A 13730-nucleotide genomic window follows, 5' to 3' on the forward strand; every position below is an offset into this window, starting at 1 on the left:
GCACTGGAAAATGTCAGTTAATATTGTAATAACTGTTAGAGCTACAAACCTGACATCTATAATCGTTGTCAGTCATAAAAATATAGCAAATTGGGATAAATTTAGTTCAGTCATTCAAACAGAATGAAGCTTCTTGTCACCTGCTTTCCTTTGTGATTTGATTACCTTGAGCTAGGTTTTCGTTAAAGAAAAAAAAAAGTATTCAAAGAAAAAGCTAATAGTGAAGCAACAGAATTATTTAAGAAGCTTACTACACTTAACCAGTTTGCACAGGCTTAAAAGGTGTTAATTTTCTTTTTGTGGTTTTAGAATTCTGCATTGTCATTTTCTAAACAGTGATAATACAAATAACCCTTAGAATTCTTCACACAATTCTCCCCCAGAAGTAGGGTACAATAGTCTAGCATCTTTTGTGAAATGGGGACAATAATACCTGCTGTGAGGTAAGACCCCCTGTGATTGATTGATTAATGTGTGTCAGACACAATAAGACATCTAGATTAAGGGAACTTTAGAAATATAGGGCATGGAAATATTTTTTAATTTTTAACTTTGATTACAATATAGAACTAGTATATTAGAGTCGAAAATTTTAGTTCTGAAATCTTTGAGTTCATTTGATCATTCCAAGTACCACAGTCTGTTTCTTGTATAAATTGTTTCTTAAAGAAGCCTTTACAATTGATATGAAATGTAATTTTAAAATGCTGAGTGATAACTAGAAAATCAGATGAAAATCCAATTAAACTTCATAATTTAAGTTATTAAGTGCCATTACATGGAAACTATGGTTTAATATATATAAACAGAGCAACATTAAAATTTCAGAATATAATAATTTCAACCTGACATCTGTTTCAACATAAGTCTGTAATAGCATTTTAGTTTTCAGTTAGCTGGCTGAAGGTGACTTAGCTTTGTAAGTGTCCCATGACTTACATAATGCAGAGAGAACACTAAGGCAATTTTAATATAGCCCAGATGACATAATTCCTAAAGTACTAATCAGGTACAACACAGGTGAGAATATCGTGATTCCTGGCTCTACAACACATGCACTAACAAAGATGAATAATGGTTAAAAGAGATCTAATTGGAAGTCTAGAATACATCTTGGAAGATCTGTATTGGAAGTCATAATTGGAAATCTAATATTTTATTCAATTCACTAAGGAAAAACAATTAAAATGCAGTAAAAAAAAAACACAATATATTCCCCTACGAAAACTAAAATTACTATTTCCCAAGTTCATAATTCTGTTGACACAACTTTCAAAAAGTAGAGGTGAATTGTGAGCAGCTCTCATTATGCACATGTTTTACATAGTGTTTTGGTCAGAAGCCTCAAGTTATTTTTTCCCAGGGATATTCATGAGATCTCTAATCGTAGTTCTCATTCTATAGTTTATAAGTTGGAATATAATAGGGTAACAATAAGCTTCAACTGTTCTGGCTTTAAGAGCTAAAACTGGTATGGTCAAAGAATCTCAGTGATTTAGATATGCTAAATAAACACAAAATAGAATGCACTGAAGTCAGCTCTATTTCTGTGTTCAATTTCCTTTGCAAAGAATCTAAATGTATTTCTTTTTGGGGGTTTTGACCTGTGGTTTCCATTAATTGAAGTCTCATGGTTGTAAATTTAGTCATGTGATAATTTTTTTTTCTCTTCCTAACCTTCATCTGTGTTCTAAGATTTCGTCTATTGAGTATAAGATAATAATGGGTTCTGACTACAAGTCAAGCTATTCTTTAGCAAACAGAAACAATTACGCTTGGTAATAAGGTTAAATAATTATTGCTAAGCTATGTGTTGCGATTACAACAGAACTTTGAAATGACTACAGTATGATTAGAATAAGAAGGTGAGATAGCACGATGCTTATGAAATGAACTGGAAAGTGCCTGTGCTGCTGTGTTTATTGTAAATGTATCAGGATGATGGTTCATTTATTTTAAACTAGTTCAGAGCACAAAATAGGTGACAGTTGGAACAATGCACTAGCTTTAACTGTAGATTTTGTGAATGGCAAAATAATCATCAGTAGTAAAATAAAAGAATTCCTGTAATTCACAGTGTATCAGGTAATTTTTTTTTGACTTTTGTATACTTAAGCAGACTTTTTCATTCTGTATATTCTAATCCTACAAAATACTATCGTAAGAGTCATTAGGCTATTTAAAAACAATATCCACCTATTGCTTGCAAGAAACTGTTTTTCTATTTTATGTATAAGGGATCAATGTATTTTACAGTGGGCTTTTAGGTACTGCACTTTTATTGTGAATATTCGCCAGAGGAAAAGTTTGAATAAAAAGGAGCTTATATTTTCACAGATGAGGGGAAATTGTAATGCCAAATGAGTTGGTTAAATAATGGAATTATTTGTACAATATCTAAGATTGGTAGGCTTAATGATTTCCTTTTTTACTTTTAAATACCTAAAAATAAGTTGTTCTTATTGGAAAAAAAACAACAACCAAAACATTGTACTGAAACAAAAGGAACATGCCATCATAGTGCTTAACTGTAGAGTCTTTAGTGCTTCTACAGCCCAGTACAGAATGAGGAACACGGAGGTTTAAGACAAATACTCTTTATCCTCTAAGTTAGAACAAGTTATTCAATCACGCATTAAGACTTTCTCAGACAACTTTTACAGGTCATTCAAAAATATTTTTTTTGTGTGTTGTTCCAAGTGAACTGTTATTAATGCCTCAAACTTAGGTATCTGGCGTTGTGGGTAGAGTCCCTTACAGAAATCTTCGTGGTTTGCTAATTTTAAAAGATCAATTGAAAACAGTGCTTCGGGGGCTAATATTTAGGGAATAAGGCTGATCCTTTCCGGAGTCATTCCGTTTAGCTCTTGTATGAAAAGGAGAAACCTGTGAGGATTTGGTACAGAACTGGAGTCAGAAAAGCACAGGGAGAGACAAGTACACATGTAAAGTTGCAATCAGAAGTGCAAAAGGAAAGGAAATGTTCTACAGCTTGGGGAACAGCTGGACGGGACTCCTTCCAGCCTCTCACAAGCAAAGTTTGCAGTTAGGTGAGCTGGATGCAGGTTTTGCTGCAGCCGCGCGACCTGACGAGCTCGGGTTCCTAGGTTTCTGGACACCGCGGGAGTCGAAGTGCAAGGACAGCTAAGATAGGTCGCCGTGGCCCACGCTGTTCTTCGAGACGAGACTTTGCACCGCACGCCAGACAAGCCTGGGGCTGATCAAGGGCGTCCCAGAAGCTGCCACTTTCCCTTTCCCCAGGCATCTTCCATCACCCTGCTTCTAGAAAGTGCGCAAATTAATTTTCTTTCCGGTCCTGGTTGAGATTCAAATATCCTGTCCCGACCTTTCGCTATCCGCCCTCTCTGCCCTTCTTGCCAATGTTCCTGCCAGCAAAAGCCTCTAGTTGCAGCACCGGGCTTGTTGTCTGTTTAACGCTCTCCGGAGATCCGTTGGCCCGTGCTTCCTCCTGAGGGGTGACAGCGCATATCGTGTCTCATACCCCGGTTTGACTATTCCCTCCCTTCGCATTCTGGCCCCTCCATTTAGTAAAGACAAGTGCGAAATGTGCTCCCGGAGATGAGCCGTCTCTGCACCCCCCCCCCCCCCACCATCCGCCCATCGCGGTGCGGGAGGCTCCCCGGATCCTTGCCTGCACTGCCCGCCTGCCTCCCGCGCCGCCCCGGCTCGTCCCACCACCGGTGCTCCGCGGTTCTCTGCCCCTCGCCGCACAGAGCAAACCGAAGGGCGGCTCACGCTGCGAGAGCTGCCTCCGCGCCGGCCTGGGGAGCAGCGACACTTCCCTCCGGGCCGAACCCTGCTGGGCATGCTCAGTGCGCCTCCTGGAGCCCGGCTCTCCCGGGGCCAGGATCAGTTCTCCGGGTTTTCGCGGCTGCCGAGGGGGCGCTGAGGAGGGGAGGCTGGGAGACAGTCAGCGCCTTGTTCCTCGCCCCCTCCCTCGTGCCTGGCTGCAGCCGCCCGCACCGCAAGATGCGGGCCAATCAGGGGCCGGAGGCGGGGCTCTGGCAGTCACGCCCTCCCTCTGGGCTTATTGAGAGTTATATCAAGAAATTCAGTTCAGAGAGGAGAGAGGAGAGGGAGAAGGAGAGAGGGGCAGAGGAGAAGGGAGAGAGGGAGAGCATGCAAGACAGGAAGGAGCGCCTTAGAGTCTCTGAAGCACGAAAGAGATAACCGATTAGGAATTTTTCGGGCAACTGTCATCCCGGAGAGCAGCCAGAGAATCACCATCACCCCAACTCTGACGTTTCCTACCAGAAGTTAGACTTAAGCAGTATTGACATCGGAGGGAAATGGTATGCCTGATGCTGTGGAAAATACCCCTGAGCTGAAGAAGTGCAACTGGATGTTGTGTGTGTGTTAAATACCAGAAGAGCCCAGACCCCGTGGTAATAGAGACGAAAATGTGAAGAGAATGACTAACGACAAATCTGTGAATTTGTTCTCTGGAGTTGCTAATTTGCCAGCCCGAAGCAACACAATTCACAAGGAGGAAACATTTTGCTGCTTCTGATTTCTCCCCAAACTGGTGCTACCAGATGCATGGCTTTCTATGTGTTGGAACAAATCATTCCTAACTGCAGCATACCGGGAAAGGGGAAAGGTTGAGGCAACTAACGTAAGTGTAAAGTTTCGCATGCACAATTGTAAATTTTGTGTTTAGATATGTCCTCAGTGTGGACGAGGGATGTTTGTAATTGGGTAGACGGTTGGGGCAGAGCTCACCTACTAGGCTGTATCTGCATCCCTACCTGCATCACTCTGCTGGAACTAATCGCGGGCATCAGCTACCGTACAGCCTAATGCAGATAAGATTAGAGCCTGGGAACTGACCAGTTCTACTCAAGTAGGTAGCTGCCTGGAGCCTTGCACCCATTTAAATTGCAGTTAGGGGAGCATCTAAGCAGAAGCCTTTTTACCTGCGTTACTGGGTTGCAGTATTTATGTGTGGCAGATGTTACTCATATTATAACCAGGGATCAGGGTTAAGAAACTGCATTTTTTCCTCTTTTATGTTCAGTAGAAAATATTGTGCTGTTACATGGAAATGTTAGCTGCGTTTTACTTCCATCTCCACACTCTCTTCCACATCTAGGATGAGGAATCTTGTATTATACATTTTTAAAAGTTTTAGTGTGTTTCTTAATCCAAATGGGGATAATTTGGCAATATGGAGAAATGAGAGCAAGGTCTGGGTAGGAAATTTGAAGTGTTGGTATCGTGCTCTTAAGCAATGAGGCTGTGTAGTGGCCTGTGACTATTGCTTCTGATGCTGCAGCAGCATGTCCGGGTGCTTGTTTCCCAGTAAGATTGTATTAGAAGGCAGTTGAGGAACTGGGAGGAAAGAAGAGATAGTCTTTTTAGAGGAAAGAGGTGACTCAGTGTAGCAGAGAAGAAAACATCACATTTGACATGTGACAAAGCAATTAGCAGGAACCATAGCTAAATACTTGGTGTTTTTCACTTGCACCTAAAAAAACTAAGGGAGGTGGGTTAGAAGCCAGGAGGCGGGTAAGACAGGGGGAGGGGAAGAGGAGAACAAGAATGCATGTTTTGAATTAAACAGTGTCCTGAAAAACAGTGTGGGTGAATTCAGGTAAAAATAGCAGCTGTCCTTAATTCAAAAGTAGATTAATTTCATTTTCTCCTGGCAAATGCAACAAGCAGTGGATATTTAGTGTTTTCATCCACAGAGTTAACTTGCAAACAGTGGCAGAGCAAACTGCCATGTTTACTAATGTGCAGTGGAAAATGTGTTGTGATATTTCATGACTGTGTGTTTTTGTTTACTGAAGAATAATATTGTCTATACGATTGTGTTGACAGTGGCTGTCTCCAAATAAGCGATGAGATGTAATGCATCCTCCAGTCCATGCACGCTTCCTCTTGCAATTCGTGCATCATTCCTCAGTGGAAACCTTTAAACCCTAAAATCCAGGAAAAGAAAATAAATACATTATCATGGACCTGAGGGATTTTTACCTGTTGGCTGCTCTGATTGCCTGTTTAAGGCTGGATTCCGCAATAGCTCAAGAACTTATTTACACTATTAGAGAGGAATTGCCTGAAAATGTGCCCATAGGAAACATACCAAAGGATCTGAACATTTCTCACATCAATGCTGCCACAGGGACCAGTGCCAGCCTTGTCTACAGACTGGTTTCTAAAGCTGGGGATGCCCCTTTGGTGAAAGTATCCAGTAGCACTGGGGAAATTTTCACAACCTCCAATAGAATAGACAGAGAAAAACTCTGTGCTGGAGCCTCTTATGCTGAGGAGAATGAGTGTTTCTTTGAACTTGAGGTAGTGATCCTCCCCAATGATTTTTTCAGGCTGATCAAAATAAAAATAATTGTCAAGGATACCAATGATAATGCCCCCATGTTTCCATCCCCTGTCATCAATATTTCCATTCCAGAAAACACTTTGATCAACAGCCGCTTTCCAATTCCATCAGCAACAGATCCTGACACAGGCTTCAATGGTGTACAGCATTATGAATTGTTAAATGGGCAGAGTGTTTTTGGACTGGATATCGTGGAAACTCCGGAGGGAGAGAAGTGGCCGCAATTGATTGTTCAGCAAAACTTGGACAGAGAACAGAAAGATACCTATGTGATGAAAATCAAAGTAGAGGATGGAGGCACTCCACAGAAATCCAGCACGGCCATACTGCAGGTCACAGTAAGTGATGTAAATGACAACAGGCCAGTGTTTAAAGAGGGTCAAGTGGAGGTGCATATTCCAGAGAATGCTCCTGTGGGCACCTCTGTAATTCAGCTCCATGCCACTGATGCAGATATAGGCAGTAATGCTGAAATCCGGTACATTTTTGGTGCCCAGGTCGCCCCTGCAACCAAAAGGCTCTTTGCTTTAAATAATACTACTGGGCTGATTACAGTTCAGAGGTCCCTAGATCGAGAGGAGACAGCCATTCACAAAGTGACAGTGCTGGCTAGTGATGGCAGCTCCACTCCTGCTCGAGCAACGGTTACCATCAATGTCACTGATGTAAATGATAACCCTCCTAACATAGACCTCAGGTACATTATAAGTCCCATCAATGGCACAGTGTATTTATCTGAGAAAGATCCTGTCAATACAAAGATTGCCCTAATTACAGTTTCAGATAAGGACACAGATGTGAATGGCAAAGTGATCTGTTTTATTGAAAGAGATGTCCCATTTCATTTGAAGGCAGTATACGATAACCAATATTTGTTAGAGACCTCCTCTTTGTTGGACTATGAGGGCACCAAAGAATTCAGCTTTAAAATTGTTGCCTCTGATTCTGGGAAACCCAGTTTAAATCAGACTGCCCTGGTAAGGGTTAAGCTTGAGGACGAAAATGACAACCCACCAATTTTCAACCAGCCTGTAATTGAGCTGTCAGTTTCTGAAAACAACCGACGTGGGTTATACTTAACAACTATTAGTGCCACAGATGAAGACAGTGGGAAAAATGCGGACATTGTTTATCAGCTTGGACCGAATGCCTCCTTCTTTGATTTGGACCGAAAGACAGGAGTTTTGACAGCCTCCAGAGTCTTTGACAGAGAAGAACAGGAGCGGTTCATTTTTACAGTAACTGCCAGGGACAATGGAACCCCTCCCCTCCAAAGCCAAGCGGCCGTGATAGTTACTGTTCTGGATGAGAATGACAATAGCCCCAAGTTTACTCATAATCATTTTCAATTTTTTGTGTCTGAGAATCTGCCAAAGTATAGTACTGTGGGGGTAATCACAGTGACAGATGCAGATGCTGGAGAGAATAAAGCTGTGACTCTCTCCATTCTAAATGACAATGATAATTTTGTGCTGGATCCCTATTCTGGAGTCATAAAGTCAAATGTCTCATTTGATAGAGAGCAGCAGAGTTCCTACACTTTTGATGTCAAAGCCACTGATGGAGGACAACCACCTCGTTCCTCCACTGCAAAAGTAACTATCAATGTCATGGATGTCAATGACAATAGCCCAGTTGTCATTTCTCCACCTTCCAACACTTCTTTTAAGTTGGTACCCCTCTCAGCCATTCCTGGCTCTGTGGTAGCAGAAGTTTTTGCAGTGGATATCGACACTGGGATGAACGCCGAACTGAAGTATACAATTGTGAGTGGGAACAACAAAGGCTTGTTTCGGATCGATCCAGTAACAGGTAACATCACTCTGGAAGAGAAGCCAGCACCTACTGATGTGGGCTTGCACCGTTTGGTGGTCAATATAAGTGACCTGGGATACCCTAAGTCTTTGCACACACTCGTGCTTGTTTTTCTTTACGTTAATGACACCGCTGGGAATGCCTCCTATATCTATGACTTGATTCGCAGGACTATGGAGACCCCACTGGATAGGAACATAGGGGACAGTAGCCAACCCTATCAAAATGAGGACTATCTCACCATCATGATTGCCATCGTCGCAGGGGCCATGGTGGTCATAGTGGTGATCTTCGTCACTGTCCTGGTGCGATGTCGCCATGCATCGAGGTTCAAAGCAGCTCAGAGGAGCAAGCAAGGTGCTGAGTGGATGTCCCCAAACCAGGAGAACAAACAAAACAAGAAAAAGAAAAGGAAGAAAAGAAAGTCTCCCAAGAGCTCTCTTTTGAACTTTGTTACAATTGAAGAGTCCAAACCTGACGATGCAGTTCACGAACCTATCAATGGGACAATAAGTCTGCCCGCTGAGCTGGAGGAGCAAAGTATAGGAAGATTTGACTGGGGCCCAGCCCCTCCAACAACCTTCAAGCCTAACAGCCCTGACCTGGCCAAGCACTACAAATCTGCTTCTCCACAGCCTGCTTTTCATCTTAAACCAGACACTCCGGTTTCCGTGAAAAAGCATCATGTGATTCAGGAACTCCCTTTGGACAACACCTTTGTCGGGGGTTGTGACACCCTCTCCAAACGCTCTTCCACTAGTTCAGATCACTTCAGTGCCTCAGAGTGCAGTTCCCAAGGAGGCTTCAAGACAAAGGGCCCCTTACACACCAGACAGGTAAACGAGCACTTTTACTGGTCTATAAGTACTGCATACAAGTGCCCAGTCAACCAGTATTAACGTGCCAGTGTGTCTCTTGTTTTGGTCTAACTTTAGCTTAGTTACAAAGAGGGAAAAAAAAAACTTGACCCCTTTTTTTATTCCTCTGGGGCTCAGTCAAGAATTTTTAGAACAGCTTTGAAATTTCTGAGTTCTGAGAATTATTTAACTTCCCAGTTTCCTTCAAATGACAAAAGATGAAAAGAGGAAATAATTCCAAAATGTCCCAAGATAATGTTTGCTGAAGAAGAAAACCTGTCCTGTTATGCCAAATTCTGCTCCTGGGGTTTCCAAATTGACTGCTTCAAGATTTTCACGTTACCTTTTGATCTAAAAAGTCACCTTCAAATCCCAAGTTTTAAATGACGTTTGAAGGTGTCGCTATAATTATTTTGGAGCTGTGGTTGCTAAAGGGGTTAATTTTTTTTTAGTCTCTAAACAAGATAGTAGTTTATTAAATGTACATCAGCCGTGAAGCACATGATTGTTGATAGATTGCAACGAAGCCATATAGGAAGCCTTCTCTTTGATTTCAGATGATTTCATTGTAATATAGTACATTGGGTATTGAATAGAAGGTTGGCAAATTGTCCGTAATGGCCAAAGTACTCTTTCAAGAAAAAAAAAAAAAATAGAAGGAATGCTTTCTCCCTGATATAACCAATTTATACAGAAAAGAATGAATCCATTGTAAATATTCTCCCATCTTAGTAATGCATAAGTGATCTGTCATAACTCATTTTAAACTGTGAAATATGCCATATGAAGAGGGATTAAGAGGCTGAGAAACTCATATTTCAACCAAATCCAGAATTAGTTTTTCTTAGGTCTAATAATTCCTTGTTAATAAAGATTTAAATGCAGTGCTGTCTAATTTATTTCACTGGTGCTTGTCTATTGCCATGAAATTTGAGTGTCAGTAATAGCCTGTAGATGGCACTAGGGTATCATGTCGCTTGTGCTGGCCAGGCGCCCATCCCGCAGTAGCAAGGAAAGGGGGGAGGGAAGGATCAAGCTGGTACTACAGCCAAAGATACCTTTTATTTAATGATAGTTGCTCTGGAGCAACTAGCATTTCAATTCATTTGGTTGCGCTTTTGTGATTAGCTCTCACCACACCAACTTTCTAGGATTTCGTAATCTGAGTTCTACCCTTGTTGGTACTGAGTCCCCCTGTGGTGATGGCCCATCTGAATTTGTTCAAAATAAGGAACGTATAGATTTCAGAAAATCAAGGAAAGCAAAAATAAATTTGCAGGACAGTATTGACAATTGTTGATCAGTGTGTGAAAACTCAAGAGTTTTTCCTTTTTTTATGTGGGACGTGGGGTGAGATAGAATGTTTTATTGAAACTCTATTTCCCTCTTACCATCTAGTGTTTATTGCTCTGGAATGACTTTAAGGTTATGTGGTAATAAGATATTCATAAAAGTAATTTTGACAGTGAATCACATAGATATTCCCAGAACAGTAAGCATAATGTCTATCTGTGATTATTCAACTAAAATCTCTACTTCTTAATGTAAAAGATTAGATATCTAGAGCATTTTAAAAGTACATATACTTAAAGCTTGAAGGCACAGAATGAGAGGAATTAAAATAAGTCCGTGTCAGAATTCTAGAGGAGCATATGAAGTTATCTGATAGAAGTTGAAGTTGGGAAGACTTATTTTTATGTTAACTTCATCAGCTTTTTAAGAGAGGTTGTTTTAAAATGTAGAAGATTTCTGAGCTTAGTAAAGGTTTGTGAAAGTTGGTAAATAAGATAGTTAATCATGCTAAGTAATTTTTGAAACTAATGGACTTAATGGATTTAATGGACTTAAATATGAAGGTACTATTAATGAAAAGAAAGAAAACGGCTTTTTTATTTACTTTTTAGGTGAAGGTCACTCACAATATGCTGATATTTTATGATTTGCATACTCTCTTGAAAAAAGCAAGCATGATTTGAACTTTTCATACAAAATCTGAAATTTGTTTTCCAAAGAAACATTCTGATATTCTTCCAACATCATCTTTCTTTTCATGTAAATGTGGTGTGGATTAGCATTGACGCACGGGCCCACTTTTTCTGACTTCTCCACAAAACTTGAAACTCTATGTAGTACAGTGACATAAATGTTAAGTGCATTTCAGCAAATTATGGAAAAGATATTTTGTTTAGGCTTAGTCATAAGAACATTTGTATGATGTAATCTTTAAAATAGGATGCTGACTAATTCTCTAACTGGAACTAAAGTGCATTTTAGACATTCCTTGAGACCATGTGTTACTGTGCAGTTCTCATTGTAGTCATTTGGATGTTCAGACATAGCTGTAATTCACTATTATGCTGAAAAGCTATTGAAATGGCTTTGCTTATACCTTTTAGAAATTTTCACGCCGAGAAAGAAAAATTGCAGGGTTGGAGAAAAGAAATATTGGAAGTAAGGAGAAGTGTTGGTGATAGCAATATGTACAATTTTAGTGTAAGAGGCATATTTTCTATGAATGAAGAACATAAATTATATACGATCCTTTTAGGTTTTTTTTTTTTTTTTTTTTTAACTGAACTACATGAGTGTTATCTGAAGAAGTTCTAGTTAAGCTAAAATAAAAGTTCTATTTTTAGCTCCTTCTCTTCAACTAGTTGCTTTTATACAGAATATGCTCCTGAAGCTACACAATTTTGAAAAAAGTAGGGTTTATCACAACAAAAGCTTTCAAAGGAATTTATAAACATATAATGTGTGAAGATTTTTAGTTGAGTGGGCACAGAGTGCTGTGAACAGGAATACCTTTTTCACTTAATGGTGCTAGTTGATGTGTGAGTAAAATGCAAGATTCTTGAGTAAAGGGCTACCAAATTTAAATATCATTCATTTGTGTTGTCGATACAATGAAAACATAATGTCTGACTCCTCTGCCATCAGGGCATTAAGTTCCTATTTTGTCTTTCATTCCCCTGCTGTTTTGCCTTGTGTGACCCTGCAAAGAATGTTGGAAACCATATTCCTCATCCACTCGATTTCACTGAGCTTTCATTTTCCTTGAACATAACAAATCTGTCACTGGATTTTCCACAAATTATTTTGCATGAATTTTCAGAAGTACCCTTATCATTCACAGATTGGGTGGAATTTCCGGTTTTTAAGAAAAGCAAGAGCATGTCTTGATATTTATTTATAAATAAGCAAAGTTCACTGTTATAGGTTTAAGAGGATGGCAAGATAATCAATTCCAGTAGGGCTTACAGTGATAAAGCTCATTGGTGTATTTTTCTAAAAGGAAAATACATTCTTAGTGGATGTGATTTTTAAAATGTGATATTAAGTTCTCAAACTTTAAGGTGTCTCAGAATGATACGGAGGGTTTCTTAAAACATGGACCCCACTCCCAGATGTTCTGATTCAGTACCATTGGGGTCAAGCCTGAAAGTTTCCATTGCTGACGAGATCCTAGTCATGTTGATGCTGTTAGTCCAGAGACCATACTTTGAGAACCACTGCCTCAGCATATTGGAATAAGAAACGTCAGGTCTTTTCCCTTTCAGATTATCATTTCCAGAGTACCTGTTTGTACACAGCCCAGCTCTCACTCAGCTCACTTATTGACAGCCTTTTTATTGTGGCTGGAGGGGCTTTACAGTAAGCTGTTTATTGCTATTTCCCAACCTGGTTGACAGCACTTGGGGAATTAATTTTCTTGGCCCCAGTGTGCTTTTTGTGGGGGTATAAATGAAAATGTAAAAAAAAAAAAAAAAAAGTGACCTATTTACATTTGACAACTTCTTCCAGTAATAAAACAATCTGTGAGAGTTGCATTACAGTCTGGTTCTGGGTAAACAGTCATGTTTAATTTTCTAAATGAAATGCTTATTTTAGAGTTTAAGTATCCTGACTTCAACTGTTCACAATCGAGAGTATTTGCTCATATGTATATCTGTGTATGTATCGAAGAAATTAAACATTGAAAATGTGTGTGCATGCTATACTCAAGTGTATACATGTACTTTTACTACAGAAAGGGAATTGCTTCTATTCCCAGTCATTTAGAGATACCATACTACATTTATGATTATTTTTCATTTTTGAATAATCCCACTACAACCACTGAAGTGCTGTGTCACGTAAAATGCAGAAGACAGTCATAGAATTGCTATTTAGAACAGTGGGAAAATGCAATCGAAAGAAGTGAAGGCAGCAAATCTGAACTAATGTGAGGCTACTAAAAAAATGTGACGATACTTGAAACAAATGTTGCAGTATATCGTGACAGTTGAACACAGGTGGTATGTGGAGAAAAATTGCTCCCCAAGATGCAGAGTATATTTACAATGTTATCAGTTGCGATTTTTATTTCCACTCCTTCCCTTTGGCCAAGTGCCCTATGATCAAGAAGTCAGTTGTGAGGTAAAGGAAACCCAGACCCCTTGGATTGATTTAGGAATTTGAAATGAGAATGGGCCATCTATTCAAACTGGCTACCTCTCCTCTTGGATTTGTGATACAAATACTTGATTTTTTTTTCAACTTGATACAGCTAAGCTATAAAATTCAAGGTACATTTTAGCATTCATTGCTAATAACCTTGAGGAGAGTAAAAATAAAAGTTGCCACTGTATTAAGCATAGATGTGTCTTCTGATTACTGAATACGTGTTAACGTAGAGAAAACAATTTCAGTAGTTA

The 13730-nt window shown here is 39.9% G+C and overlaps 1 protein-coding gene and 1 long non-coding RNA gene across 9 annotated transcripts in view; one reads left to right on the top strand and one right to left on the bottom strand.

The window, feature by feature from the left end:
* Positions 1-510: 510 nt before the first annotated feature.
* LOC144612904 (uncharacterized) lies at positions 511-3956 on the bottom strand. Its single transcript, XR_013550064.2, has 2 exons — positions 3653-3956; positions 511-3469 (listed from the first exon to the last, which is right to left on the bottom strand). It is a non-coding gene; the product is annotated as an uncharacterized LOC144612904 (long non-coding RNA).
* A 100-nt stretch (positions 3957-4056) lies between these two features.
* The window catches only part of PCDH9 (protocadherin 9), a 916519-nt gene continuing 906845 nt past the window's right edge, over positions 4057-13730 (top strand). For all 8 annotated transcript variants that reach the window (XM_060637015.3, XM_060637018.3, XM_060637017.3 and 5 more), the window contains exons 1-2: positions 4057-4636; positions 5845-9015. In XM_060637015.3, the coding sequence (XP_060492998.1) occupies positions 5980-9015 (3036 nt within the window). In that variant the 5' untranslated portion in view covers positions 4057-4636; positions 5845-5979. The remainder of the gene's footprint in view (positions 4637-5844; positions 9016-13730) is intronic.

Source organism: Panthera onca, chromosome A1 (genome assembly GCF_046562875.1).
Source record: "Panthera onca isolate mPanOnc1 chromosome A1, mPanOnc1 haplotype 2, whole genome shotgun sequence".
NCBI classification, from domain to species: domain Eukaryota; kingdom Metazoa; phylum Chordata; class Mammalia; order Carnivora; family Felidae; genus Panthera; species Panthera onca.